At 43.9% G+C, this 26,714-nt stretch overlaps 1 protein-coding gene across 30 annotated transcripts in view; it reads left to right on the forward strand.

The window, feature by feature from the left end:
- The window catches only part of enpp2 (ectonucleotide pyrophosphatase/phosphodiesterase 2), a 360,090-nt gene that overhangs the window by 76,616 nt on the left and 256,760 nt on the right, over window positions 1–26,714 (forward strand). For 22 of the 30 annotated variants that reach the window (XR_013300101.1, XR_013300100.1, XR_013300099.1 and 19 more), the window contains one exon: window positions 11,494–11,600. The exons of 7 other annotated variants lie outside the window; for them this stretch is intronic. Coding sequence is in view for 13 of the 23 variants with exons in the window: in XM_077599517.1 (XP_077455643.1) it covers window positions 11,494–11,600 (107 nt within the window). In the remaining 10 variants the exon portion in view is untranslated. One more of the 30 variants, XM_077599530.1, reaches the window with a different exon arrangement.

The raw sequence follows: 26,714 nt of genomic DNA on the forward strand, positions 1-26,714 counted from the left end.
ATCAATTTTTCTCTTACCTAACTTTTTCGCCATTATTCCGTTCTCTCTTTGACAGGGCGGGGCCTAGGATTTTTTTGGGGGGGAAAAAAATGTCCTGGAATTTTTTTTTCCAAATAGGAAATAAATCCAATAGCATCTCTGGTATTGTTCAGAGGGCCGGGCCAAATGTGCTGACGGGCCGTATCCGGCCCGCGGGCCGTAGTTTGGTGACCCCTGACTTAAAGCTTCACCATAAAGTGCACAAATAAATAATAAATAAATAAGTAGTCAACAACATGGATAAGTAGTCAACATAGATGAGTAGTCAACATAGATGAGTAGTCAACATAGATAAGTAGTCAACATAGATGAGTAGTCAACATAGATAAGTAGTCAACATAGATAAGTATTCAACATGGATAAGTAGCCAACATGGATAAATAGTCAACATAGATCAGTAGTAAACATGGATAAGTGGTCACATAAATAAGTAGACCGGTACAAAAAGTGATTAAAGTGATTAAATCGGGCCAGATATACGATGAGTACCTCGGAAGAACGTGTGCCTCGCGAATCTGTCGAAAGGGTGTTGGCGGCGTGCTCTGAATTGGATCAGCTTCCCAAGTTGGGTTAGGCTCTACCAGGGCTGCTGGAATTCAGATGTATTGCAAGCTGGATGCAGTGTTATGAGTTTGAGGCAAAGGACCCCGAAGCAGTCACAAAGACAGCTTTACTGGTGATGATATATCTTTATTGCAATTCACCTTGACAAAGGTCATCATCATAGGCGCCGTTCAAAGCGGCTACTAGTTGCAGTGGCTCCCTAAACCCTCACTCGTATTCTGTGTTTTTAGGGCTTTTTTTAGACCTTTTTATCCTTTATTTTTACATTTTATTGTCTCTTAAGATTTTACTTGTTACTTTGCTTTATATATTATATTCCAAACTTTAATGTTTTAAAACTTTACTTTCAAGAGTTTATCTTTGCGAATTCTGGGCATTATATTTTTCACCCACTCAGCCATGCCTCTGCTGTTTTACACAAAGGATCAGCTGTTAGCCCTACGCAACACCTGGATTCCCCTGGACCTCCCCGCGGAGTTAAAGAGGAAGAGAAGAGGATGCAGAGTTGGGCGAAAATGTCAGGAGAGAAAGCGACGCTTCAGACCCAGCATTCCATCTATTATTATGGGGAACGTAAGATCTCTCCCCAATAAGATGGAAGAGCTAACGGCGCTGACCAAACAACAACAACAATATCGGAACATCTGCATTATGTGCTTCACGGAGACCTGGCTGAATGAACTAATTCCGGACTCTCTCGTCTCCTTGGATGGCTTTCAGCTGGTGAGGGCGGACAGGGATGCTGAGGAGAGCGGTAGGAAGAAAGGCGGGGGACTAGCTGTTTTTATTAATAGTAGATGGTGCAGGCCCGGGCATATTACTGTGAAGGAGCAACTCTGGACTCGAGATATCGAGCTAGTAGCTTTTAGCATCAGGCCGTTTTACATCCCCCGGGAGTTCTCGCACGTTATCGTAATAACTGCGTATATACGTCCCTCGGCCGATGCGGCAGTCGCCCGCGAGCTGCTTCATGCCACTGTGTCCCGGCTGCAAACGTCACACCCCCAGTCTCTCCTTCTTATCTCTGGTGATTTTAACCATGCTCCCTTGGCTTCTACTCTCCCCACCTTCACTCAGTTTGTGAAGTGCCACACCAGGGAACAAAAAACTCTGGACCTGCTGTATGCCAACACAAAGGAGGCATACAGCTCAGTCCCCCTCCCCCCACTGGGCCGCTCAGACCACAACCTGGTCCATCTGATCCCCACCTACATCCCTATGGTGAGGAAAATAAAACCTACCACGAGGATCATACAAAGATGGACCAAGGAGACCAGCATGGTACTGAGGGACTGTTTTGAGACCACTGACTGGGAGGTGCTGTGCAATTCACATGGTAAAGACATTGACAGCTTGACCCACTGCATCACAGATTATATTAACTTCTGTGTTGAGAACATTGTACCCTCCAAGAAGGTCCGTTGTTTGTCCAACAACAAGCCGTGGGTCACCAGGGATCTAAGAGCCCTCCTGAACAAGAAGAAGAGGGCTTTTAGGTCTGGGGAGAAAGAGAGTCTGAAAATGGTCCAGAAGGAGCTGAAGAGAGAGATAAGGAAGGGAAAGACCATCTACAGGAGGAAGCTGGAGAACCAACTCCAGAGAGGCAACACCAAAGAGGTCTGGAGGAGCTTGAGGACCATTTCGGGCCATGGAGGGAACAGTGAGAGAGACCCGGACTCCGGCGGCAGGGAGTGGGCCAATGAACTGAATCAGTTCTTTAACAGATTCAGTCATGCCCCCACTCCCCTGACCCCCCAGACCAGAAGCAACGCTCCCCCCTCGTTCTCCTTCTCCTCCTCTTCCTCCCCCTCTTCCACCGGCCTCTGCATTACTGTTGATCAGATGATAAAACAGCTAAAGAAGATCGAGGCAAGGAAGGCTACCGATCCAGACGGCCTCAGCTCCAGACTACTGAGAGAGTGTGCGGATCAGCTTGGTAAAGTGATTCTGCATATTTTCAACATCAGCCTCAGTCTACAGAAGGTCCCCACCTTGTGGAAAACTTCCTGTGTGGTCCCAGTTCCTAAGACTGCGTACCCCCAGGGAGCCAAACCACTTCAGGCTGGTAGCATTAACCTCTCACCTGATCAAGACATTGGAGAGAATCATCCTCAATCACCTCAGCCCCCTGATGAATGCAGAGCTGGACCCTCTGCAGTTCGCCTATCGTCCAGGCATTGGTGTGGAAGATGCTACCACCTACCTGATGCACAGGTCTCTTTCACACCTGGAGAACACGGGAAGCACGCTGAGAATGATGTTTTTTTACCTCTCCAGTGCGTTCAACACCATTCAGCCGGTCCTACTGAGAGGGAAACTGGAAGAGGCTGGAGTAAGGAACGACCTAGCCGCATGGATCATCGACTTCCTCACTGACAGACCACAATATGTGAGACTCCAGGACTGTACGTCTGATGTGGTAGCTTGCAGCACGGGGGCCCCACAAGGCACAGTGCTCTCTCCACTCCTCTTCTCCCTCTACACATCGGACTTCAAACATAATACAGAGACCTGCCACCTCCAGAAGTTCTCTGACGACACCGCTATTGTTGGACGAGTGACGGACGGGAACGACCTGGAGTGTGGAGTGTGTGGAGTCATCACAGGCTTTGTTGACTGGTGTAGGCAAAACCACCTCTACATCAACACCAGTAAGACAAAGGAAATGATCATTGATTTTCGGAGGAATCCTCAACAGACCATTCAGGTGAACATCCAGGGTACAGACATTGAAATCGTGGAGAATTTTAAGTACCTGGGTGTTCACCTCAACAACCAACCAAATTGGTCCACAAACATAGATGCCCTGTACAAAAGGGGCCAGAGCCGGCTCTACCTACTGAGGAGTCTACGGTCCTTTGGAGTGTGCAGGACACTGCTGAGGACTTTCTACGACATGGTGGCATCTACAGTGTTTTATGCAGTGCTCTGTTGGGGATGCGGGAGCACGGAGAGGGACAGGAACAGGCTGAATAAGCTGGTCAGGAGGGCCAGCTCTGTTCTGGGCTGTCCTCTGGACTCTCTGGAGGAAGTGGGAGAGCGGAGAATGCTGACCAGGATGATGTCCATCATGGACAGCACCTCCCACCCCCTGCATGAGTCTGTGGAGTCCCTCCGAAGCTCCTTTAGCAATAGACTGCGGCACCCTCATTGCAGGAAGGAGCGCTTCCGCAGATCCTTCCTCCCATCAGCTGTCAGGCTCTTTAACAAAAAAATGGCTGAGTGTTAAGACCTACCGTATGCATGCATGTACATTTATGTGTATGTATGTATATATGTGCTAAGCAACACGCTTATTTATTTATATATTTATTCATGTATTTATTTCTTGACCTACTTATCACTTATCTATTTATGTCTAAAATGCCTTTCCTATTCCTGCATCCTCACCCTCTTGCTACTGTGACAACGAAATTTCCCGAATACGGGATGAATAAAGTTATCCAATCCAAAGCGAAGGCACAAGGGAGTAGTGTAGCCAGGCCGGGGAGGCTGATGCGAGGGTCGAGAGCCGTGACGTCCGTGGGAAAGGTCCAAGGCAGAGGTCCAAGGCAGAGGTACGGGATCCGTGAGGCGAGAAACGTGGTCGTAATCGTGGTCGGGAGCGTACTCATGGTACGAGGGCATAAACAAGAAGTCGAAGATCAGAGGAGGCAGAAACAAGGAGGTAATGCGAGAGGGTACTTTACAGTGAACTGATAAAGACGGTCCAACACTGTGGTTCAGCTCTGGGTGGTTTAAATAGCTCTGTGGCTGTGATGAGCCGCACCTTCTGCTGCTTAGCCCATTAGGTGATGGACCTGTAATTGGATGACAGGCGCAACCGCCCACTTGTCTGGTCAATCTCCTTTGTTGGATGAGGATAAGGCAGCCTGGTAGGAGAGTGGCCAGATAAGGCACCGGATTTGGCGGCATTGTACATCACGGGGCTGGAATGGAAAATGTATTTTTGGCCTTGCCGAAATCTCCGAGGAGTGAATCCATCACCCCATCCCCCACCACCGGTCGCAAAGATGCATGGATGTCTCGCCCCCTTTATTCACATTAGTCGGGACAGACTCCTTCGTCCAACCCTATTCATACCTTTTATAAGGGCCCCCTATCCAGCCTGTTTTCCATATGTCCCTCCTTTACCACACTTGACTCAAATGAGCAACTCAAGCTGTCTAGAAGCTTGATAACGATCCTGATTATTTGATTTAGCTTTTTTGGGTGGAGAAAGCCATTGAGAACAGACTGGATAGGGGCCCTTGAAGCACTTATATGCCTTATATGGCGTGTCGACTGCATTGATTTTAATTGAATCCAAGGTTGCCCATTGTTTTAGTTTTCACACTGATTCCAGAGCGCTGTCAATGGCGAGTTGGCAGGTAGTATGGTCTGTATTGTGTGTGCGTGTGTGAGCGTGTGCGTGTGTGAGAGTGTGTCATGTGTAGTATGAGCTTAGCTTGGTGTGTATTACATGCACGCACATCGATACAGCTGGTTTCCGTCAACACAGTCAAATATGTTATCAAGAACTCCAGTTCTCCCAAACAGGATTGTTCCTGGCCATCTTCCCAGAACATTCTGCAATGGTCATCATATCAGTTCAATTGTACCATTGTTGCTTCAGAGTCACATCCTACTTCTAGGCAGGTCATCCAGGTGTCACACAGCCATGCAAAAGATATACCCGAGAATGGGGTTTTTCATTGCTGGGAAAATCATGTATATATTGTAGCAAATGTATAATAACTGATAAATGATAGGTATGTGAGAAATAAACTCAACAAGGTCATGTAAACAACTTTATTCTAAATACTACATGAAATCTCTTTGAAAATAAATGCTGATAACATGGGCGCAAGGTGAGAACAATTAAGTTCTGAATGCGTGAATTATAGCCAGAAAATCTTCTGAAAAATATCTGATTTCTGAAGTTTTATTTTGTGATGGTTTTAGGTGTAACACCAGCTGTTATCCTCAGGAAGCCTCGGTGTTGTCACTGCATTCTGACCTCGCCCCTACCACTATATAAATCAGTCTGTCTTCTATTTTAGGGATTGAGGGCCAAAACCACAATGCCCGTCGCCCCACTCTTATCAACATGCTCATTTCCACTCCGCTCAACTTTCTTTTGCATTTCCATTGCCAACTTATTTCGCCATCAAAAAACAATAATTAGTATCTGTGGAACAAGCCGTCCCGCTTTTATCTCGATTTACATATTATATATAGATTACCTCTATGCTTAGTGCGTATATTATCCTGTCGATCCAGTATTTTATGCATATTAAGCTGGCCAGCAGACCCATATTTATTTAACCATAAGTTTAGATGTTTAATCCTCAAAGCGCTTTGATTTTCAACAAATTTCCAATCCTTACACGGCAGACACATTTTTGGATCGTCATCTCCAGCCGACTTATTATTCGAGCTCTCCATTTTGAAGTGAGTTTGTGTGCAACCTCATAGTAGCTTTTCTTTTCTTTCTTTGTTTGTTTTTCCTTAGGCTTATCTTTTATTTTTATTACTCTTCAGAACTGCACATGTCAGAACTACACACGCAACCCACGCTTTTTACATGTCAGAGACTAGCATTCACAGGGTTTTAAAGTCGTCGTCCCCTTTTTGACCAACGCCAGATCCATCACCCACAAAATGGATGAGTTGGAACTTCGAATTGCTACCAACAGCTTTGTTAAGAACTGTAACATAATTCTCATCACGGAAACGTGGCTACACCCGCAAATCCCTGACGCTGCGGTATCGCGAGCTAGCCTAACGCTTTTTCGGAACGATCGTTCAAAGGAACTAACAGGCAAAAGCAGAGGAGGAGGACTTTGCTTGTTCATACATAATGAATGGTGTGGTGACAGTAGGATCATTGACACTCACTGTTCCCCGGACTTAGAGCTATTGGCAGTACGATGTAGGCCCTACTATCTACCGAGAGAGCTAACGGTCGTCATAGTAACGGCGATCTACATACCTCCTGATGCTAACGTCAACACGGCATTAAACCTCCTGCTAATGGTTGTAAACAAACAACAGCTTGACCACCCCGATGGAGTCTTTATTGTTGCTGGTGACTTCAACAGAGCATGTTTAAAGACTACCTAAGTTTATCCAATACGTAAAATGTCACATGAGGGGAGACAAAACTCTTGACCATGCTTATTCTAACATCAAACATGCTTACAAAGCCACTTCCCTCCCTCACCTAGCTGGATCAGATCACCTCTGTCTAGCCCTAACCCCAGCATACACTCCATTCCGGAGGCTAACAAGGCCACAAATAAAGACAATAAAACTTGGCCCGAGGACGCCCTTTCTCAGCTGCAGGACTGTTTTTCCCGCACCAACTGGGAACTCTTCGAACACGACAACCTCCAGGACTATACGGACGCTGTACTTTCCTATATAAAAAACTGCATGGACAACGTCACTATAAATAAACAAATACGGGTTTCTCCTAACCAAAAACCCTGGATGACCAAGGAGACACAGGCACTCATCAAATGCCGTAACACCGCTTTCAGATCAGGGGACAAGATGAAATATAGAGCTGCCAGAGCTGAGCTGAAAAGAGGCATTAAAAAGGCCAAGGCAGAATATACTAAGAAAATTGAGGAGCACTTCACAGAAAATAACCCAAAGAAGATGTGGCAGGGAATGCGACATATTACCAACTACAATAACAATAATGTCTGTTAACGCAGATGTCTCACTAGCGGAGGAACTGAACCGTTTCTTTGCCCGCTTTGAGACTGACAAATCAGACCCAGTCTCAACACCCCCACCACTACCCTGCAGCAATACACTGAAGTTCCAGGAACAGGAAGTGAGACTGGAAATGCGGTCTGTGAATACCAGGAAGGCTGCTGGCCCTGATGGAGTACCTGGGAAGGTGCTCAAAGCCTGTGCTGACCAGCTGGCTGGAGTCTTCACAAAAATCTTCAATTGTTCCCTGCAACAATCCATCATTCCATCCTGCCTGAAATCTGCCACCATTATCCCTGTCCCCAAAAAGCCAACCATTGACAGCATGAATGATTATAGGCCTGTTGCTCTCACGCCTGTTATCATGAAGTGCTTTGAAAAGTTGATAGCACGCCATATCAGGAATACAATGTCTTATTGGGGAGAGATCTTACATCCCCCATAATAATAGATGGAATGCTGGGTCTGAAGCGTCGCTTTCTCTCCTGACATTTTCGTCCAGCGCTGCATCCTCCTGTCTTCCTCTTTAACTCCGCGGAGAGGTCCAGGTCCAGGGGAATCCAGGTGTTGCGTAGCGCTAACAGCTGATCCTTTGTGTAAAACAGCGGAGGCATGGCTGAGTGGGTCAAAAATGTAATGTCCAGAATTTGCAAAGATAAACTAAACTAATAGATCAAAGACTGCCTCTCACACTGCTTGAGTCTTGGAGTAGAGTCTTGAAAGTAAAGTTTTAAAACATTAAAGTATGGAATATAATATATATGCATGAGACTGTGGAGTCTCTCCGAAGCTCTTTCAGCAATAGACTGCCGCACCCTCATTGCAGGAAGGAGCACTTCCTCAGATCCTTCCTCCCATCAGCTGTCAGGCTCTTTAACAAAAAAATTGCTGTGTTAAGACCTACCGTATGCATGTACATCTATATGTATGTATATATGTGCTTATGTATATGTATGTGTATATATATATACAGTGGTACCTCGAGATACGAGCTTAATCCGTTCCGGGACTGAGCTCGTATGACAAGTTACTCGTAACTCGAGGTAAAGTTTCCCATTGAAATGAATGGGAAACAATTTAATTCGTTCCAACTCTCTGAAAAAAACACCAGAAACAGGATATTGGATTGAAAAAAAATGTTTTATTTCTTATAATTCGCCATATATTGACAAAGTAATAAATAACGAGTGGTTTAATAGAAATAAAGTGTTTAATCTAACTAAAATTGGCCGGATTTCGCCGAGGGGAGAGGGGCTTCGTTTTTTTTTTTCCTCCACACAACGCACTCGTAAACAGAACAAACACTCCACCCTCACGTTCGCTATCGATGGGCTGTTTGCTGTCGTACTATTCCCTTCAAAATATTCCGAAAATGATGCACACAAATGTCCTCACAATCGGAGAACGCACGACCACTTGCCAACGAGCAGCAAGCAGTCTTATCAGCGATCGCCCCGCTGCTCATGAGAGCTACAGGGGCGCTGGCTAGCGGCTCCTTTTAGCTTGTAGCATCTGTGTTTGCATCCCCTCGAACGGCGACTATGATAGAGTTGCTACCGGGGATGCTGTTGCGAGCCAGTGCCCCCGATGTTCTTATGAGCAGCCAACGAGCAGAGTCTTTTATCAGCGATCGCCCCGCTGCTCATGGGAGCTTCAGGGCGCTGGCTAGCGGCTCCTTTTAGCTTGTAGCATCTGTGTTCGCGTCCCATCGAACGGCGCCTATGATAGAGTTGCTACCGGGGATACTTTTGCGAGCACGAGTATACTTCATTACCCAGAAAGCCCTCTTTTCACCGCGCATGCGCGTTGTGCGTTTCCTGGTCTGAATAGCTCATCCGGTGCTCGTAAATATTGTTATACACGAACGATATGCCAAAAAAAATGCCATGGCAACCTGGCTTGGTCGCATCACGAAACTTTGACCGCATCACGGGCGAATTATTCGATCGAAATTTCCCCCGTAAGACGAGCATTCCGTATGACGAACGGTCGTATGACGAGGTACCACTGTATATATATATATATATATATATATATATATATATATATATATATATATATGTATGTATATATGTATATATATACATATATCTACATATATATATATATATATATATATATATATATATATATATATATATCAGTGGCGGGCGGTGCATTTTCTGGTAGCGCCTTCAACGTATCAATCCAACCCTCAAAAACTATTTTATGGCTATAAAACCTCTACTGCAGCTAGAGCTGCGACACATAAAAATAATCAATAAATCAATGCACAAAAATGGGGTAAAATCCACTTCCTAGCAGCATTTCATGATTAAATACAAATACTGGAGCTTTTCACACATTAAAACCAGGCCAGGGGGCGATTTTCCCGGGAAAAGACAGCAATAAACGTCAATGGCGTACGGGCAAACATTGCCCGAAAATGGGGTAAAATCCAGCCGAAAACAGCATTTATTGATTAAATACAAATACTGGAGCTTTTTAGACATCAGAACCGGGCCCGGAGTATCATTTCCCCGGTAAAAAGACAGCGATGAACGTCGATACGTCCATACGTGAAATGACAAAAAAATGCACTAAAATTAGGTCAAATCCACTTCCTCGCAGCATTTATTGACTGATTACAAATACTGGAGCTTTTGAGACATTACAACCAGGCCAGGGGGGTGATTTCCTTGGGAAAAGACAGCGATGGACGTCAATGGCGAAATGGCAAAAATTAAACTGGGATAAAATCCACATCCTAGCAGCATTTAGTGATTAAATACAAACACTGGAGCTTTTCAGATATATTATTTAGGAATATAGCCATATTTTACTCACCAAAAATCCTTTTTAACTGTACACAATATCCACCCTCCTTTCTTTCTTCCTTCTTTCCTATCGCCATCGAAGCTAATGATGAAAGTCAAGCCTGTCCTGTCATATTTCTGGCATAGTCCGTTTTGAAAATGGCTTTAAATCAAAACAACAATATACTATTTGCTTGTGGAGCTAAGTTAGCACACTGAAAGTGCCGCACACACCATTTTCCCGGCTGTAACAGGCTTGCTAGCTTCGGAGTTGAGCGCCCTTTCTTAATGATGTCCATTTTTTTCTTGAAAAGTCTGTCTGGAAAATAGCTTTGTGAGAGAAATCTGCAACAGAATCCATTTGTTTTGCCACTGTCGGCCATGTGGGTGGAGTTTGCGATCTCTGGCTGCTTTGGCCCGCCTACTAGCCAATCATAGTTGCTGAAAGCAATGACATGTCCCAGCCAGCAAAATGCCAACGCCTATGAAAAATCATTGTGGGGTTGCCAATTCGAAATCTGATTGGTTAAAAGCAAAAGTCTTGTTTAATGCAGCAGACCCCGCAGAACTGATTTTGAAGGCTTTGAGGCAGATCTCATCTGGCAACAAATAATGGCTGAAATGTGATTGGTTAAATGCTTCAATATGAAAACACATCTGGAAGCAGTGCAATGAAAGGAAGCTAACAGACCATTTGGAATAATAAGTATTGATGGACAAAATATAATATGATTCAGATATTTCTTAGGCCAGCAGAGAAGGCCTTGAAGGCCCTGACGGCCCGCCACGGATATATATATATATATATGTGTATGTGTATGTGTATGTGTATGTATATATATATATATATATATATATATATATATATATATATATATATATATATATATATATATATATATATCAGCAACACGCTTATTTATTTATATATTTATTCATGTATTTATTATTAACCTACTTATTACCTATCTATTTATGTCTAAAATGCCTTTCCTATTTCTGCATCCTCACCCTCTTGCTACTGTGACAACGAATTTTCCCGAATACGGGATGAATAAAGTTATCCAATCCAATTATAAAGTAAAGTAACAAGTAAAATCTTAAGAGACAATAAAACGTAAAATAAAGGATAAAAAAGCTGTAAAAACACAATATGAGGGAGGTTTTAGGGAGCTACTACAACAAGCAGCCGCTTTGAACGGCGCCTTTGATGACAGCGCATATGCATGTGGAAGCTTCAAGCTCTCCCTACTTTTGTACTCTGTGTTTTTGTGTGACTTTTCACAAGTTGTTCGTCAATCCCGGTATTGACGAACAACTTGAGATGTTAAAGTCCGGCTTTAACATCAACTACAACTGTATGGATTTATTATACATCGGTCTCTGGCAGTAAACTACGGTTTCTAGAGACTTCCATCACGTGCATAACATACTGGAGGAGATCGCGAGATCGGCGGAACGACCATGTATTGTCATTGGGTCCGGGCGGCGAACAAGGTAACGTTGGGATAGGAAGCAGAAGCTTGGCTGTTGTGGGCGCCGGTTGACAAAGCTCGGATTGCAGCCATTCAAACCACCATTTACACCTCAGATAGCATACCCTACACCGTTAGCCAGGCTGATGGGGGGGCTGATGTTCTATGTGAGGGAACACTTTAAATGTTAACAGATAGAATGGGACAACCTTGAATCTATCAGTCTTAAAATATCACTATTTCCACAAACGTCAATAGCTTGGGATGTATCGACCTCCAGCCGCTTCTAATGTATTCTAAATGAAGCTTTGGGTCCTACTTGGGGAAAATGACACAAGAAATTAAGTTGTCTTGTTTGGAGATTTAAATATTAACTGGCACGACAAGTTAAAATCACTGTTAACTAATTTTACCTTTACACAACTAATGTCCCACTAGAATAACTATTTCTTCTGAAGCATGCATAGATCTGATCTTTTCCAATAAATCCATAAGACGTTCAAGAAGATAACCTCATCCTGTTCTCAAGAAAGTTTCCTACAAATAGATATTCATGTGCTCAGAAAACCATCTCAGAGCAGATTAGATTACCAAATAGTGAGATCCCAAATTTGACACAGGTGCTAAACAACATCAATTGGGAATATTATCTCTACCACAATCATGCTAATGACAGAAGTAATATTTTCATGACAATTATCCAAGACTCAGTGTCTGCATTCACAGGAAAACCATAAAAAAAGAATCACCTCCCATGGTTCCAGAAGCCATACAGACATTAATGAAATCACACCATGCTCTTAAAATATCACTTGAAACAAAAATGATTGACAGATTTATTCGAGTACAGACGCTCCCCTACTTACGAACATTCAACTTACGAACAATGGTACATACGAACATGTCTGCAAATTGCGTTTAAGTCGAAAAATGTTCGTAAGTCCAATTTTGTATTTCGCGCCTTTTTCAGAGCAGTACATCTTTCCGCCGCTAATACCGACTTCTGGCGCTGTGAGAGCTCAGCTCACCCAGCATCTACCTTCTTCTTTGTTGCAATGCGGAAGTGCGTGAATGTATCTCCAGTGTGCAAAGAACCTTTTTCATTTGTATCATTAAATATCTCATGCATCCATTATTGAATATGGTTGGTAAAAAGCAAAAGGCTTCTATGAGGGAGTTGCAAGGAAGAGGCAAGCCATTTCATTTGAAACGAGTGGCAATAATAACGAAGCTTGATGCGCGTGAGAGTGGTCAGCGTTGCACATATATGTACAACTTGAATCGTTCGACCGTCAGTACCATTTATAAACAGAAAGATCGAGCAGCAGGACCCAAATATTGAACGTTGCACAAAGTTTGCAAATCAATTGAATGATGCCATACAGTGCTACCGCATCATTTATGATGAAGAAAAGAAGAAAACTGCAATCGTCGTTAGATCGCTTCTTTCTGCCAGTTTCTAATACATAAATCTCTCTCTCTCTATACAGTACTGTACATATTCTCACCATTTTATTAAATGTTTTTTTCAGTACAAACCAATGCGTGTTACTTATACAAGCCTTAAACATACAAATGCACTTATATCAACCTTCAATATACTTATATAGGCCTTAAACATAAATTATAATACAAAATATAGCACTGAATCAACTTACAAACAAATTCAACTTATGAACAATCGCTCGGAACCTAACTCGTTCGTAAGTAGGGGAGCGTCTGTATAACGTGCAGCCGTGTATAACGAACACCCATAATTTGGGACTAAAAATTGGTATACATTTTTTTTCACCTTTTCTCAGCTCACACCAAGGATTGCACCGGTACTGATAACTGGAAAATGCTGAACATATGTCGCCATGACAAAACATTTATTCATAACATATGGTACGTAAACCTGGTAAGACAAACTACCAGTATGAACACAATTCTCAAATGAAATTTACAATTTTAAATCTTTAAAGTCTAATTCATCATCATAACACCTAGATTTTCACATCTATAAACAGACACTCTGAAAGGGCCAGTTTTTTGTCAATACAAAAGGAGCCTCTTCGGATAGAGCGCTAGCGTGACACTAGGCTAGAAGCTAGCCGCTAGCATGTTTTTTAAGGCAGCACGGGCAAAACTAAGTTTGATAGTGCTAAATTGAGATAAAAGGTACACGTTAATAGAAGTTAAAGCAGTTAGACGTCTACAAAACCGTCAAACTCATCTTCTGTATCTGATATAAAGAGTTCGGTGTTCAACATGCTATGCTCCATCTCACTGTCAGTCAGAGTTTGTATTCCAGGAACTTTATGCCAGCTTTGGCGAAAGCTCGAACAACAGTGCTGGCCGACACTTGAGCCCAGTCATCCACAATCCATTGTAACTCGCGACATGCATCACTCCCAAGCCTTATGCCATGCTGATTCTACTCGCTATTATATCGGCATCGACAATCCATTCCAAATTGTCACATAACTCGTGCAACCGCTGCCTAACCGAACTACTATGTTGGCCATCCGACATTCATCACTCCCAAGCCGTTAGCAAATCTGTTAAATTGTGTTCGATCCATGGCTTCAGTCCATTTTCCAAGTGTTCACACCCGCATTCTGTTGTCATTCACGTCAGGCATTTCCTCTGTATAGCTCTAATGTGCTGTTTCTTTGAGTATTAAGAGTGTTTGTGAGGGTTAAAAGCGGTACAAGCACACGGAAGTCAAATGCCTTGCCACTCGCCTGGGATGTTTTCAATGGATTAATGCTTGGAATGTGGGGTGGCTATTTTTATCGTGTGCGGTCGATTGGTCGCCGGTCTTTTGGTCACCGGTCTTTTGGTCGCGGTCTATAGGTCGCCCGGAAGTTTGGTCGTCGTCTTTTGGGTCGCCGGTCTTTTTTGTCGCCGGTCTTTTTTGTCGCCGGTCTTTGGGTCGTCTTTTGGTCGCCTGATCGGCTACTGCCATCTACTGTCAATTTATTAACAGATAGCAGATGGTGTTTTTTATTGAAGCAGTCCAATGAACCTTCATTCTCTCTGGAGAACTTGCAATGTTGAAATACTTTAGATTAGATGGTCATTTTTATCAAACAAATAAAAGTATTAGTATACTTTTAGTTAGACAGTATTTAGATCGTTTCAACACTATTTAGACTCTAAATACTGTTGAAACGATCTAAATACTGTTGAAATGATCTAAATACTGTTGAAACGATCTAAATACTGTTGAAACGATCTAAATACTGTTGAAACGATCTAAATACTGTTGAAACGATCCAAATATCTAATATCAAAATATCAATAAGAGCACTCATTTAACACATCGGCGGCTGCCATTGACTGTCATAGGCGTCCAATGAACCTTCATTCTCTCTGGGAGAAATAAGAGCACTCATTTAACACATCAGCTGCTGCCATCGACTGTCATTTTAGCTCCAGTATTTGTATTTCATCACTAAGTGCTGATTTTACCCCATTTTACTGCATTTTTGGCACTTTTGCGAATGGTCGCATATCGTCGCATTTGGTCGCGCCGACTTTTATTGCTGTCTTTCCCCCGGGAAAATCACCCCCAGAGCCCGGTAGTCATGTCTGATAAGCTCCGGTATTTGTATTTCATCAATAAGTGCGTATTTTACCCCGGTTTAGTGAAATGTAGGCCCTTTCGCAAATGGTCGTCGCATTTGGTCGACCCGACTTTTATCGCTGTCTTTCCCCAGGAAAATCACCCCCAGAGCCCGGTAGTCATGTCTGATAAGCTCCGGTATTTGTATTTCATCAATAAGTGCGTATTTTACCCCGGTTTAGTGAAATGTAGGCCCTTTCGCAAATGGTCGTCGCATTTGGTCGCCCCGACTTTTATCGCTGTCTTTCCCCCGGGAAAATCACCCCCAGAGCCCGGTAGTCATGTCTGATAAGCTCCGGTATTTGTATTTCATCAATAAGTGCGTATTTTACCCCGGTTTAGTGAAATGTAGGCCCTTTCGCAAATGGTCGTCGCATTTGGTCGCCCCGACTTTTATCGCTGTCTTTCCCCGGGAAAATCACCCCCAGAGCCCGGTAGTCATGTCTGATAAGCTCCGGTATTTGTATTTCATCAATAAGTGCGTATTTTACCCCGGTTTAGTGAAATGTAGGCCCTTTCGCAAATGGTCGTCGCATTTGGTCGCCCCGACTTTTATCGCTGTCTTTCCCCGGGAAAATCACCCCCAGAGCCCGGTAGTCATGTCTGATAAGCTCCGGTATTTGTATTTCATCAATAAGTGCGTATTTTACCCCGTTTTAGTGAAATTTAGGCCCTTTCGCAAATGGTCGTCGCATTTGGTCGCGCCGAGGTAGCTGTCTTTCCCCCGGGAAAATCACCCCCAATTAATGTCTGAAAAGCTCCAGTATTTGTATTTAATCATTAAATGCTGTTTTAAAAACTATTACTCCGCTTTTGGAACACTTTTCTGGGCATTCTTAACCATTTTTCTACCTTAAGAGAGATTCTCCCATTCATTCTCCCAGAGAGAATGAAGGTTCATTGGACGCCTATGACAGTCAATGGCAGCAGCCGATGTGTTAAATGAGTGCTCTTATTGATATTTTGATGTTTGATAAAAATGACCATCTAATCTAAAGTATTTCAACATTGCAAGTTCTCCCAGAGAGAATGAAGGTTCATTGGACGCCTATGACAGTCAATGGCAGCAGCTGATGTGTTAAATGAGTGCTCTTATTGATGTGTTAAATGAGTGCTCTTATTGATGTGTTAAATGAGTGCTCTTATTGATGTTTTGATATTAGATATTTAGATCGTTTCAACAGTATTTAGATCGTTTCAACAGTATTTAGAGTCTAAATACTGTTGAAACGATCTAAATACTGTCTAACTAAAAGTATACTAATACTACTTTTATTTGTTTGATAAAATGACCATCTAATCTAAAGTATTTCAACATTGCAAGATCTCCCAGAGAGAATGAAGGTTCATTGGACTGCTTCAATAAAACCACCATCTGCTATTTAATAAATTGACAGTAGATGGCAGTAGCCGATCAGGCGACCAAAAGACGACCCAAAGAACGGCGACAAAAAAGACCGGCGACCCAAAAGACGACGACCAAACTTCCGGGCGACCTAAAGACCGCGACCAAAAGACCGGTGACCAAAAGACCGGCGACCAATCGACCGCGTACCATTTTTATGGTTACTGTCCGCTGGGTTGATCGCAATAAGTAGCGTGTCGGCAAGAAATTAAACCAGTCAGTCAAGTGGTCAGGGTCATACTATATTTGGATGTAAAGAATGCGCACCGTTCATTTTAGAGAAACGTTTAGACTTTTAAGTGTGCCCTATAGGTGTGAAAATACAGTATTTAAATTTTTCAAAGTCTGATTCATCATCATCACATTCACCAAACATTGATTCCATTCTTCTTGAGCAAGGATAGCGATCCTTGGGCAGACTCGAGTGAGCGGCTGTCCCGCTGACGTATCTCTGGAGCAACTTTTTATTTTTATTTACCCTCCCCTAATAAACTTGCCGAAGGCTATTTGGAGCGGGCTGACTTTTATAAAAGAAGGTAGATTATATCGCCTGAGAAGGGAGATATAAATTCACCTTCTTTGGCCCCTGGCAGAACGGGCTCTCACGCACCATTTGGCGGACAAAGGTTTTACGTTTCCCATTAAAACGGCAGCGGAGGGGAATTTTTCACCGGTGGAGGGCAGTTTTTCACTGGGATTTTGGTCATTAAAGTGAAGCCCTCATGTATAATGCGCAGCTGGACTTTGTTCCATTTTTGGGCACAAAATTTTGCGCGTTCTACTCGAATAAATACGGTAATGACCAACAGACATTTACTTCTCCAAGAAATAAAGTAATAAAAGAAATTCGAATTGCAAAATATTTTTTTCTCATCTCTCGTCTCACCTTCTCCCGCTTTATCCAAAGTCGGGTCGCGGGGGCAGCAGCTTCAGAAGGGAGGCCCAGACTTCCCTATCCCCAGCCACTTCATCCAGCTCTTCTGGGAATATCCCAAGGCATTCAAGGGCCACCCGCGAGACATGACTCCCCAGCGTGTCCGAGGTCGGCCCCGTGGCCTCCTCTCGGTAAGACGTACCCGTAACACCTATCGAGGGAGGCGTCAGGGGGCATCCTGATCAGATGCCCGAGCCAACTCATTTGGCTCCTCTTGATCCAGAGGAGCAGCGGCTCTACTCCTAGCCCCTCCCGGATGACCGCGCTTCTCACCTTAACTCTAAGAGAGAGTCCAGACAGCCTGCGGAGGAAACTCATTTCAGCCACTTGTATCCGGGATCTCATTCTTTCGGTCACGACCCACAGTTTGTGACCATAGATGAGGGTAGGAACGTAGATCGACCAGTGAATACAGAGGCTCGGCTTTTGGCTCAGGTCCTTCTTCACCACGACAGACTGGTGCAAAGTCCGCATCCACGCAGGCACAGATCCATCCGCCTGTCGATCTCCTGCTCCATTCTTCCCTCACTCGTGAACAAGACCCCAAGGTACTCAAACTCCTCCACCTGGGGAAGGACCTGATCCCTGACCTGGAGAGGGCATGCCACCTTTTTCCAACTGAGGACAATGGTCTCAGATTTGGAGGTGCTGATTTTCATCCTGACCGCTTCACACTCGGTTGCGAATCGTTCCAGCGAGAGTTGGAGATCACGGCCTGATGAGGCCAACAGAACCACATAATCTGCAAAAAGCAGGGATGCGATACTGAGGCCACCAAACCAGAACCCCTCAAAGCCACGGCTGCGCCTAGATATTCTGTCCATAAAAGTGATGAACAGAATCAGTAACTTAGGTTAGCCCTAGTGGAGTCCAACCCCCACTGGAAAGAGATCCGACTTACTGCCGGCTATGTGGACCAGACTCCGACACCAGTCATAAAGGGACCGGACCCCGCGTAACAGTGGTTCCGGAACCCCATACTCCCGGAGTAGCCCCCACAAGACTGCCCGGGGGACATGGTCAAACGCCTTCTCCAAGTCCACAAAGCACATGTAGACTGGTTGGGTGAACTCCCGTGCCCCCAAGGACCCTGCTGAGGGTATACAGCGTGACAGGCACCGAACACCTTGCGGCCGCAGCTCCGGTCTGCTGGCTCAGCATTGGAAGTGCGGAACGTGGTCCACTCGGATTTAATGTCTCCCTCCTCTTCCCGGACATGACACAAGCTCTGTCGGAGGTGGGAATTAAAACTCCTTCTAACAGGGGACTCCGCCAGGCATTCCCAGCATACCGTCGCAGAACATTTGGGTCTCCCGAGCCGCACAAGCAGCCATCCCCACCATCGGAGGCAACTCACCGCCAGTTGGTGATCGGTTGACAGCTCCACTCCTCTCTTTACCCGGCAGTCCAAGACATGCGGCCGCAGGTCTGATGACGCGACCACAAAGTCGATCATAAAACTGCAGCCTAGATTGTCCTGGTGCCAAGTGCACATATAGACTCCCTTATGCTTGAACATGGTGTTCATTATTGTCAATCCGCGGCCAGTGCAGAAATCCAACAATAGAACTCCACTCGGGTTCCGATCAGGGGGGCCGTTCTTCCCAATCACTCCCCCCCAGGTGTCACTGTCATTGCCCACGTGAGCATTGAAGTCCCCCAGCAGAATAAGGGAGTCCCCCGAAAGAGCACTCTCCCGCACCCTCTCCAAGGACTTAAAAAAGGGTGAGTACTCTGAACTGCTGTTGGTGCATACGCACAAACAACAGTTAGGTCCCTTCCTCCCACCCGAAGACGGAGGGATGCTACCCTCTCGTCTCCCGGGGTAAACCCCAACATACAGGCACTGAGCCGGGGGGCAACAAGTATGCCCACACCCGCTCGGCGCCTCTCACTGTGGGAAACTCCAGAGTGGAAGAGTGTCCAACCCTCCTCGAGAAGAGTGGTACCGGAAACCAAGCTGTGCGTAGAGGTGAGAAAGCCGGAATTTCTCGACCTCATGCACTAGCTTAGTTTCTTTCCCAACCAAAGAGGTGACATTCCATGTCCCAAGAGCTAGTTTCAGGAGCTGGGAATCTGACCACCAAGGATCCCTCCTTTGGTTGCCGCCCAGCTTTCGATGCACCCAACCTCTTTGGCCCCTCTCACAGGTGGGGAACCCATGTCGTCTCTTGGGGCTGTGCCCGGCTGGGCCCCATGAGTGTAGGCCCGGCCACCAGGCGCTCGCCATCATGCCCCTCCTCTGGGCCTTGCTCTAGAGTGGGGCCCCGGTAACCCGCGTCCGGGTGACGGAAGACATCGTCCAATATGTTGCTCATTATGAGAGGTCTTCTGAGCCAGTCTTTGTCTGGTCCCTCAACTCAGACCAGTTTGCCATGGGTGACCCTACCAGGGGCACAACGCCCCAGACAACATAGCTCCAAGAATCACTGGGACACACAAACCCCACCACCTCGATAAGGTGATGACTCGTCGGGGGGATCAATTTTCTTCATATACATAATTAGTACTGCGAAAGAGAACACTACAGAGATCTGGAAAAATCTTTAAAAAACTGGAAGGAAATACCGTATTGACTCCCATATAAGCCGCACGCGGGTATAAGCCGCATGCGGGTATAAGCCGCACCCTTAAAATTGCCTTAAAATTGTTGAATTTTACAATTTCCCCTGTATAATCCGCCCGCTGATTCATAATTTTCACCTCCATATTTCTGGTTTTAATGGGGAGTACAAATGTGTTACTTTGAAGGGAAAATCTTAAGAAAAATCATCACACGTGGTATTTCTGAGATACTGTATGAATCAAAAGCGTATTATTACGGTCAATAGCATAAGTTAATATGGCTGTCTTTGTAAATGCAAAATAGCCAATTATTCAATTTGAAAGAAAGAAAGAATCCCCCTCCAATCTGAGCAATCCATCAAAAGTCTAGGGCGGCAGTACAACGCAGAGCTTGACGTTTTAATGGGTAGTACAAATGTGTTACTTTGAAGGGAAAATCTTAAGAAAAATCATCACACGTGGTATTTCTGAGATACTGTATGAATCAAAAGCGTATTATTAGGGTCAATAGCATAAGTTAATATGGCTGTCTTTGTAAATGCAAAATAGCAAATTATTCAATTTGAAAGAAAGAAAGAATCCCCCTCCTATCTGAGCAACCCATCAAAAGTCTAGGGCGGCAGTACACCGCAGAGCTGCCTGATAAACAGATGGAGAGCACCATCATGAGACAACTTAGTGATGGGCTGTCAAGGATTGACCATAGCATACTCCCCGGAAAGTTCAAGGTCTGGTGCTACCAGTTCATACTCTACAGAAGGGTGACCCTTGAAAAATGGGCAAAATCTCCTCATCCACTGTGAGGAAGATGAATGGAAAAGCCAATTCATTCCTCAGGAAGTGGCCGAAACGGGCCTCTTTGGAAGGAATGCACTGCAACTGCCACTGCAGTCTATCAGTCTGGGCTACAGGTAAGAGAAGTCTAGGCTGGTTTTCGAACTAAGAGAGTCCACTGACCAGTCAGTAAGGAACGCCAACATCACGGTTCCCACTGGCCGGCGGTGGAACGCTCAGGCCGAGGTTGACCAAGCCATCAATACACTGCAGCATTAGGAGATCATAGGCAGAGTTCAGACAGGAAGACCGCGGCTAGGACGGGGAGAAGCACCGCAATTCTGGTCCAGAGCTAACCGTAAGGAGAGGAAGGAGATCGTGGTGGCGGAGGTGACAAGGATGAGGGAAGAGCGCTACAAGATGAAGGCCATGTCGCAGGGAAGCTGAACAACCTGGGAGGGAGTTCATCAGTTGGTCCGACCTGTGGAAGATCCACAGGCAAGGATCAGCTTCCTCATTCGCGCAACCTACGACACGCTTCCCTGTCCTCGTAACCTCCACCAATGGTTCGGGAAGGAGGTATACTGCGCACTTTGCAACGCTCCCAACGCTTGCCTCCAGCACATCTTGTCAGGCTGAAAGGACTGCACTTTCTCAGGGGCGCTACAGATGGCGCCATGATCAGGTCCTGGGGAAACTAGCTGAAGTGCTGGAGAGATGCCGACACAGAAGTAAAAATTCACCACCAGCAGAGATCCACGCCAACTACATCACAGAAGAGGGGTAAAAGAGATACACCAGGCCAAGAGAGACACTAAGGCCATTTTCCATGGTTAGGAGTGGGGCATGGATTGACCTCAACAGGCAGCTCCGATTCCCAATGGAGATCATCACCACATCACTCCGCCAAGACATTGTGGTATAGTCCTCCAAGGCAAGAGCAGTGCACCTCACAGAACTAACAGTACCATCAGAGGAGCGGATTGAGGCCGCCTTCGAGTGCAAGAAGGCCAAATACTTGGAACTGGGAGCTGAGTGCCATGAAATTGGCTGGAAGTCCACTATCTACCCACTTGAGGTTGGCTGCCAAGACTATCTCTGGCTGTCAACAACACGCCTCCTGAGGGACACAGGGGTGTCTGGAGACAGCCTGGGGAAGGCCATAAAAGAGCTGGCAGAGGAGGCAGAGAAAGGCAGCCTTTGGCTCTGGCTTAGGAAGAAGGACAGGAGCTGGGGAAACAACAGCTAACCCCAACAATGTCTGCAGGAGACAACAGCTATCAACTGCAAGGGGTGACAGGGAGACGTCTCTGTCACTGCCCCGCCACCAGGAGATGTTCCAGGATTAAAGGAGCGAAACATCAATGAACGGTGGTTCCTGTTTTATGACCCTGCAGCTGACCCGTGGGCACTGGAGGAGGTGCGACAGGCAGCAATGCCAAGCAGGAAAAAAACACCTGCCTGTATATTAACTGAAAAAAGAAATAAGAACCCAAATGCTTTTTCATGACAAATTACAATTTTCTTACCAGAAGTTTAAGATCTTGTGGCACCCAAATTGCTTCTAATCTCAAAATATCTATTTTTTTTTATGGTTCATATTACTGCAATAGTTGTCAATTTCAAACACGAAATAAAAAGAAAAAACATCAAAGTGGAATTTTGTTTTATTTCATAATCACAAATGTACAATCATTTCCTGTGTGTGTTCCGAAAGGGGGGATTTTGTCTGTACATAGACAAATTCAAAAAGGAAGTAACATAAGCACAACCAGGAAATATGCCCATAGCGGTATAAGTAGTGTGCACCAAGTCTCTGCGTGCAACAATAGTGATAGGTTCACCAATCGGCATTCCCAAATGCACGCTCAAATAAAGAGAAATGACAATCTTCTGTGTTTTTCTTGCAAGGAGAAATTGAACCTTTCAGGTCTCGACCCAGGTTCGTTCTGGTGTCACACTCTTCTTTTCCTTATTTATTAACTTCAAGGACCCTAGTTACAATGGACGTCTCAACTCTCAAGGGAGGGGTGGGAAACAGAAGTGAGACGTCAAATAGTCAAAACAAATGAAGGTCATGTGCAGCCGAAGAATCTTTTCCACATTATCATCATCTCCACATAGACTGCGGCACCCTCATTGCAGGAAGGAGCGCTTCCGCAGATCCTTCCTCCTATCAGCTGTCAGGCTCTTTAACAAAAAAATGGCTGAGTGTTAAGACCTACCGTATGCATGCATGTACATCTATGTGTATGTATGTATATATGTGCTAATATGTGTGTTTGTATATGTATAGGTGTATGTACACGCATGAGTGTATGTATATGTATAAGTGTATGTACACGTATGTGTGTATGTGTGTGTTTATATATGTATATATATCAGTGGCGGGCGGTGCATGTTCTGGTCGCGCCTTCAACGTATCAATCCAACCTTCAAAACTATTTTATGGCTATAAAACCTCTACTGCAGCTACAGCTGCAACACATAAAAAATAATCAATAAATTAATGCACAAAAATGGGGTAAAATCCACTTCCTAGCAGCATTTCATGATTAAATACAAATACTGGAGCTTTTCAGACATTAAAACCAGGCCAGGGGGTGATTTTCCCGGGAAAAGACAGCGATGAACGTCAATGGCGTACGGGCAAACATTGCCCGAAAATGGGGTAAAATCCAGCCGAAAACAGCATTTATTGATTAAATACAAATATTGGAGATTTTTAGACATCAGAACCGGGCCCGGAGTATCATTTCCTCGGTAAAAAGACAGCGATGAACATCGATACGTCCATACGTGAAATGACAAAAAATGCACTAAAATACTAAAATTAGGTAAAATCCACTTCCTAGCATCATTTATTGATTGAATACAAATACTGGAGCTTTTGAGACATTACAACCAGGCCGGGGGGTGATTTTTCCCGGAAAAATTAAACTGGGGTAAAATCCACTTCCTAGCAGCATTTTGTGATTAAATACAAACACTGGAGCTTAAATACAAACACTGGAGCTTTTCAGATATCAGAACTTGGCCCACAATTGAAATATTATTTAGGAATATAGCTATATTTTACTCACCAAAAATCCTTTTACACAATATCCATCCTCCTTTCTTTCTTCCTTCTTTCCTATCGCCATCGAAGCTAATGATGAAAGTCGAGCCTGTCCTGTCATATTTCTGGCATAGTCCGTTTTGAAAATGGCTTTAAATCAAAACAACAATATACTATTTGCTTGTGGAGCTAAGTTAGCACACTGAAAGTGCCGCACACACCATTTTCCCGGCTGTAACAGGCTTGCTAGCTTCGGAGTTGACCGCCCTTTCTTAATGATGTCCATTTTTTTCTTGAAAAGTCTGTCTGGAAAATAGCTTTGTGAGAGAAATCTGCTACAGAATCCATTTGTTTTTGCCACTGTCGGCCATGTGGGTGGAGTTTGCGATCTCTGGCTGCTTTGGCCCGCCTACTAGCCAATCATAGTTTGTGAAAGCAATGACATGTCCCAGCCAGCAAAATGCTAACGCCTATGAATAATCATTGTGGGGTTGCCAACTCGAAATCTGATTGGTTAAAAGCAACAGTCTAGTTTAATGCAGCAGAGCCTGCAAGAACTGATTGTGAAGGCTTTGAGGCAGATCTGATCTGGCAACAAATAATGGCTGAAATGTGATTGGTTAAATGCTTCAATATGAAAACACATCTGGAAGCAGTGCAACCAGGGGGAAAAGCAATGAAAGGAAGCTAACAGACCATTTGGAATAATAAGTATTGATGGACAAAATATAATATGATTCAGATATTTCTTAGGCCAGCAGAGAAGGCCTTGAAGGCCCTGACGGCCCGCCACTGATATATATATATATATGTATGTGTGTGTATGTGTATGTATGTATATGTATAGGTGTATGTACACGTATGTGTTTTTATATATGTATATATATATATATGTATATGTATATGTGTATATATGTATATATATATATATATATATATATATATATATATATGTATGTGTGTATGTATATATATACATATATATGTGTATATATATATGTATGTATGTGTATAGGTATATATATAAATATATATATATATATATATATGTGTGTATGTATATATATATATATATATATATATATATATATATATATATATATATATATACTTCAGAGACACGCTTATTTATTTATATATTTATTCATGTATTTATTTATTAACTTAATTATTACCTATCTATTTATGTCTAAAATGCCTTTCCTATTCCTGCATCCTCAACCTCTTGCTACTGTGACAACGAAATTTCCCGAATACGGGATGAATAAAGTTATCCAATCCAATTCCAGCAGTCAAAGTGGATTCGCCTTCCCTTTTGTTTAGTCTAATTAAGGAGCAAAGCATTTACTTCATTGGAAGCAGGCGTTTTAGATGTAGTAAGCGAAGCACTTTTTTCATTGCAAGCAAATATATAATAATGTAAGACTAATAACTCTAACAAATAGCATTCACATTATGCAGGTATTAAGATTTATATTTTAACGATCGACCGCAAGACTTTTGATCAGCCTTAACTATTGTGATGTGCTGACATGGCAACCGCTGCGGTCAGAGGACGTTTAACTACGGTAAGATGGCAGCGCCCTGGGCAAGCAATAGCAGACACAAGTAAGTGTACTCGCGTCTGGCCAGTCAGAGCACTTTAGCTATGGTAAGATGGCCGTGCCCCGAGCGAGCAGTGACGGGAACGTGAGTTTTGTCACGTTTTATCAAAGATACAGTTTATTTTTTCCTTGAATTATGTTTATCTTTTGTTTCTATTTTGAAATAAATGACAATATCGCCAGCATTGTCTTGCGTCATGACGTCACGGTGCCATTGCGTCATGACTTCACAGCGCCATTGCGTCATGACTTCACAGCGCCATTTTGTTGTGACATCGTGTCATGCCGTTAAAGAACTGACACCTAACAACATCTCTCAGATAGAATATCACCCATCAAAACCACTGAATACCAATGAGCCCATTATTAATCTGTATATAGTTTCACAGTCACAAGATGAAATAGCTTGTCTTGTCTCAAAAACTCCAAAGCAAAAGACACCTTCAATATGGATGTAACATTTCTGAAATAGCACAAAGAATATATTATGGCACCATTAAGCACTATAGATCCCTCAATGAGAGTACCCAGAACCCTAGAAGTGCTCAGTCATAGCACCGATCCCTAAATCAGGGAACCCTGCAATAACCAACAAATACAGACCTATCATCATCCTTCCAGCCGTCTCAAACACCTTGGAAAAGATAGATCACATTAACAGCAGTCCATAAACCCTGAACAGGCTACAATTTGGCTATAGAAAACATCATTGTAATGAGACGGCAGTTTGCTTCTTTCTAGAAAACATAAAATCAAAACTACATAAAGGCGTTGTCACTGGGGCAGATTTCATTGATCTCAAGATGGCTCTTTACTCCATCAACCAACATATTCTGCTGACTAAACTGTCAAGTTTTGATTTCTTACTAACCATGCTAAATCGGATGGAATCACACATATTTGTAAGATCACAGTGCATCAGGATACAAATACAAAATCTACTTCACATAATAATAGTCTTGCAGTACCGCAGTGGTCAGTGATAGGTCCACTGCTCTTCAGTCTTTTCATAAATGATCTGGGTAGCTATTGTCCTTCAATTGTCACTTGCCAGATGTATGCCGATGATGCTGTTCTAAATGTCCATGCGAAAGACAAAAATATGCTACACAGGAACTGACATGCAATGACAAGTGTGTATAACTGGCTTGAAAAATCCCAACTGCGTTTAAACATCTAAGACTGT

The sequence above is a fragment of the Stigmatopora argus genome, chromosome 4, assembly GCF_051989625.1.
Source record: "Stigmatopora argus isolate UIUO_Sarg chromosome 4, RoL_Sarg_1.0, whole genome shotgun sequence".
NCBI classification, from domain to species: Eukaryota; Metazoa; Chordata; class Actinopteri; order Syngnathiformes; family Syngnathidae; genus Stigmatopora; species Stigmatopora argus.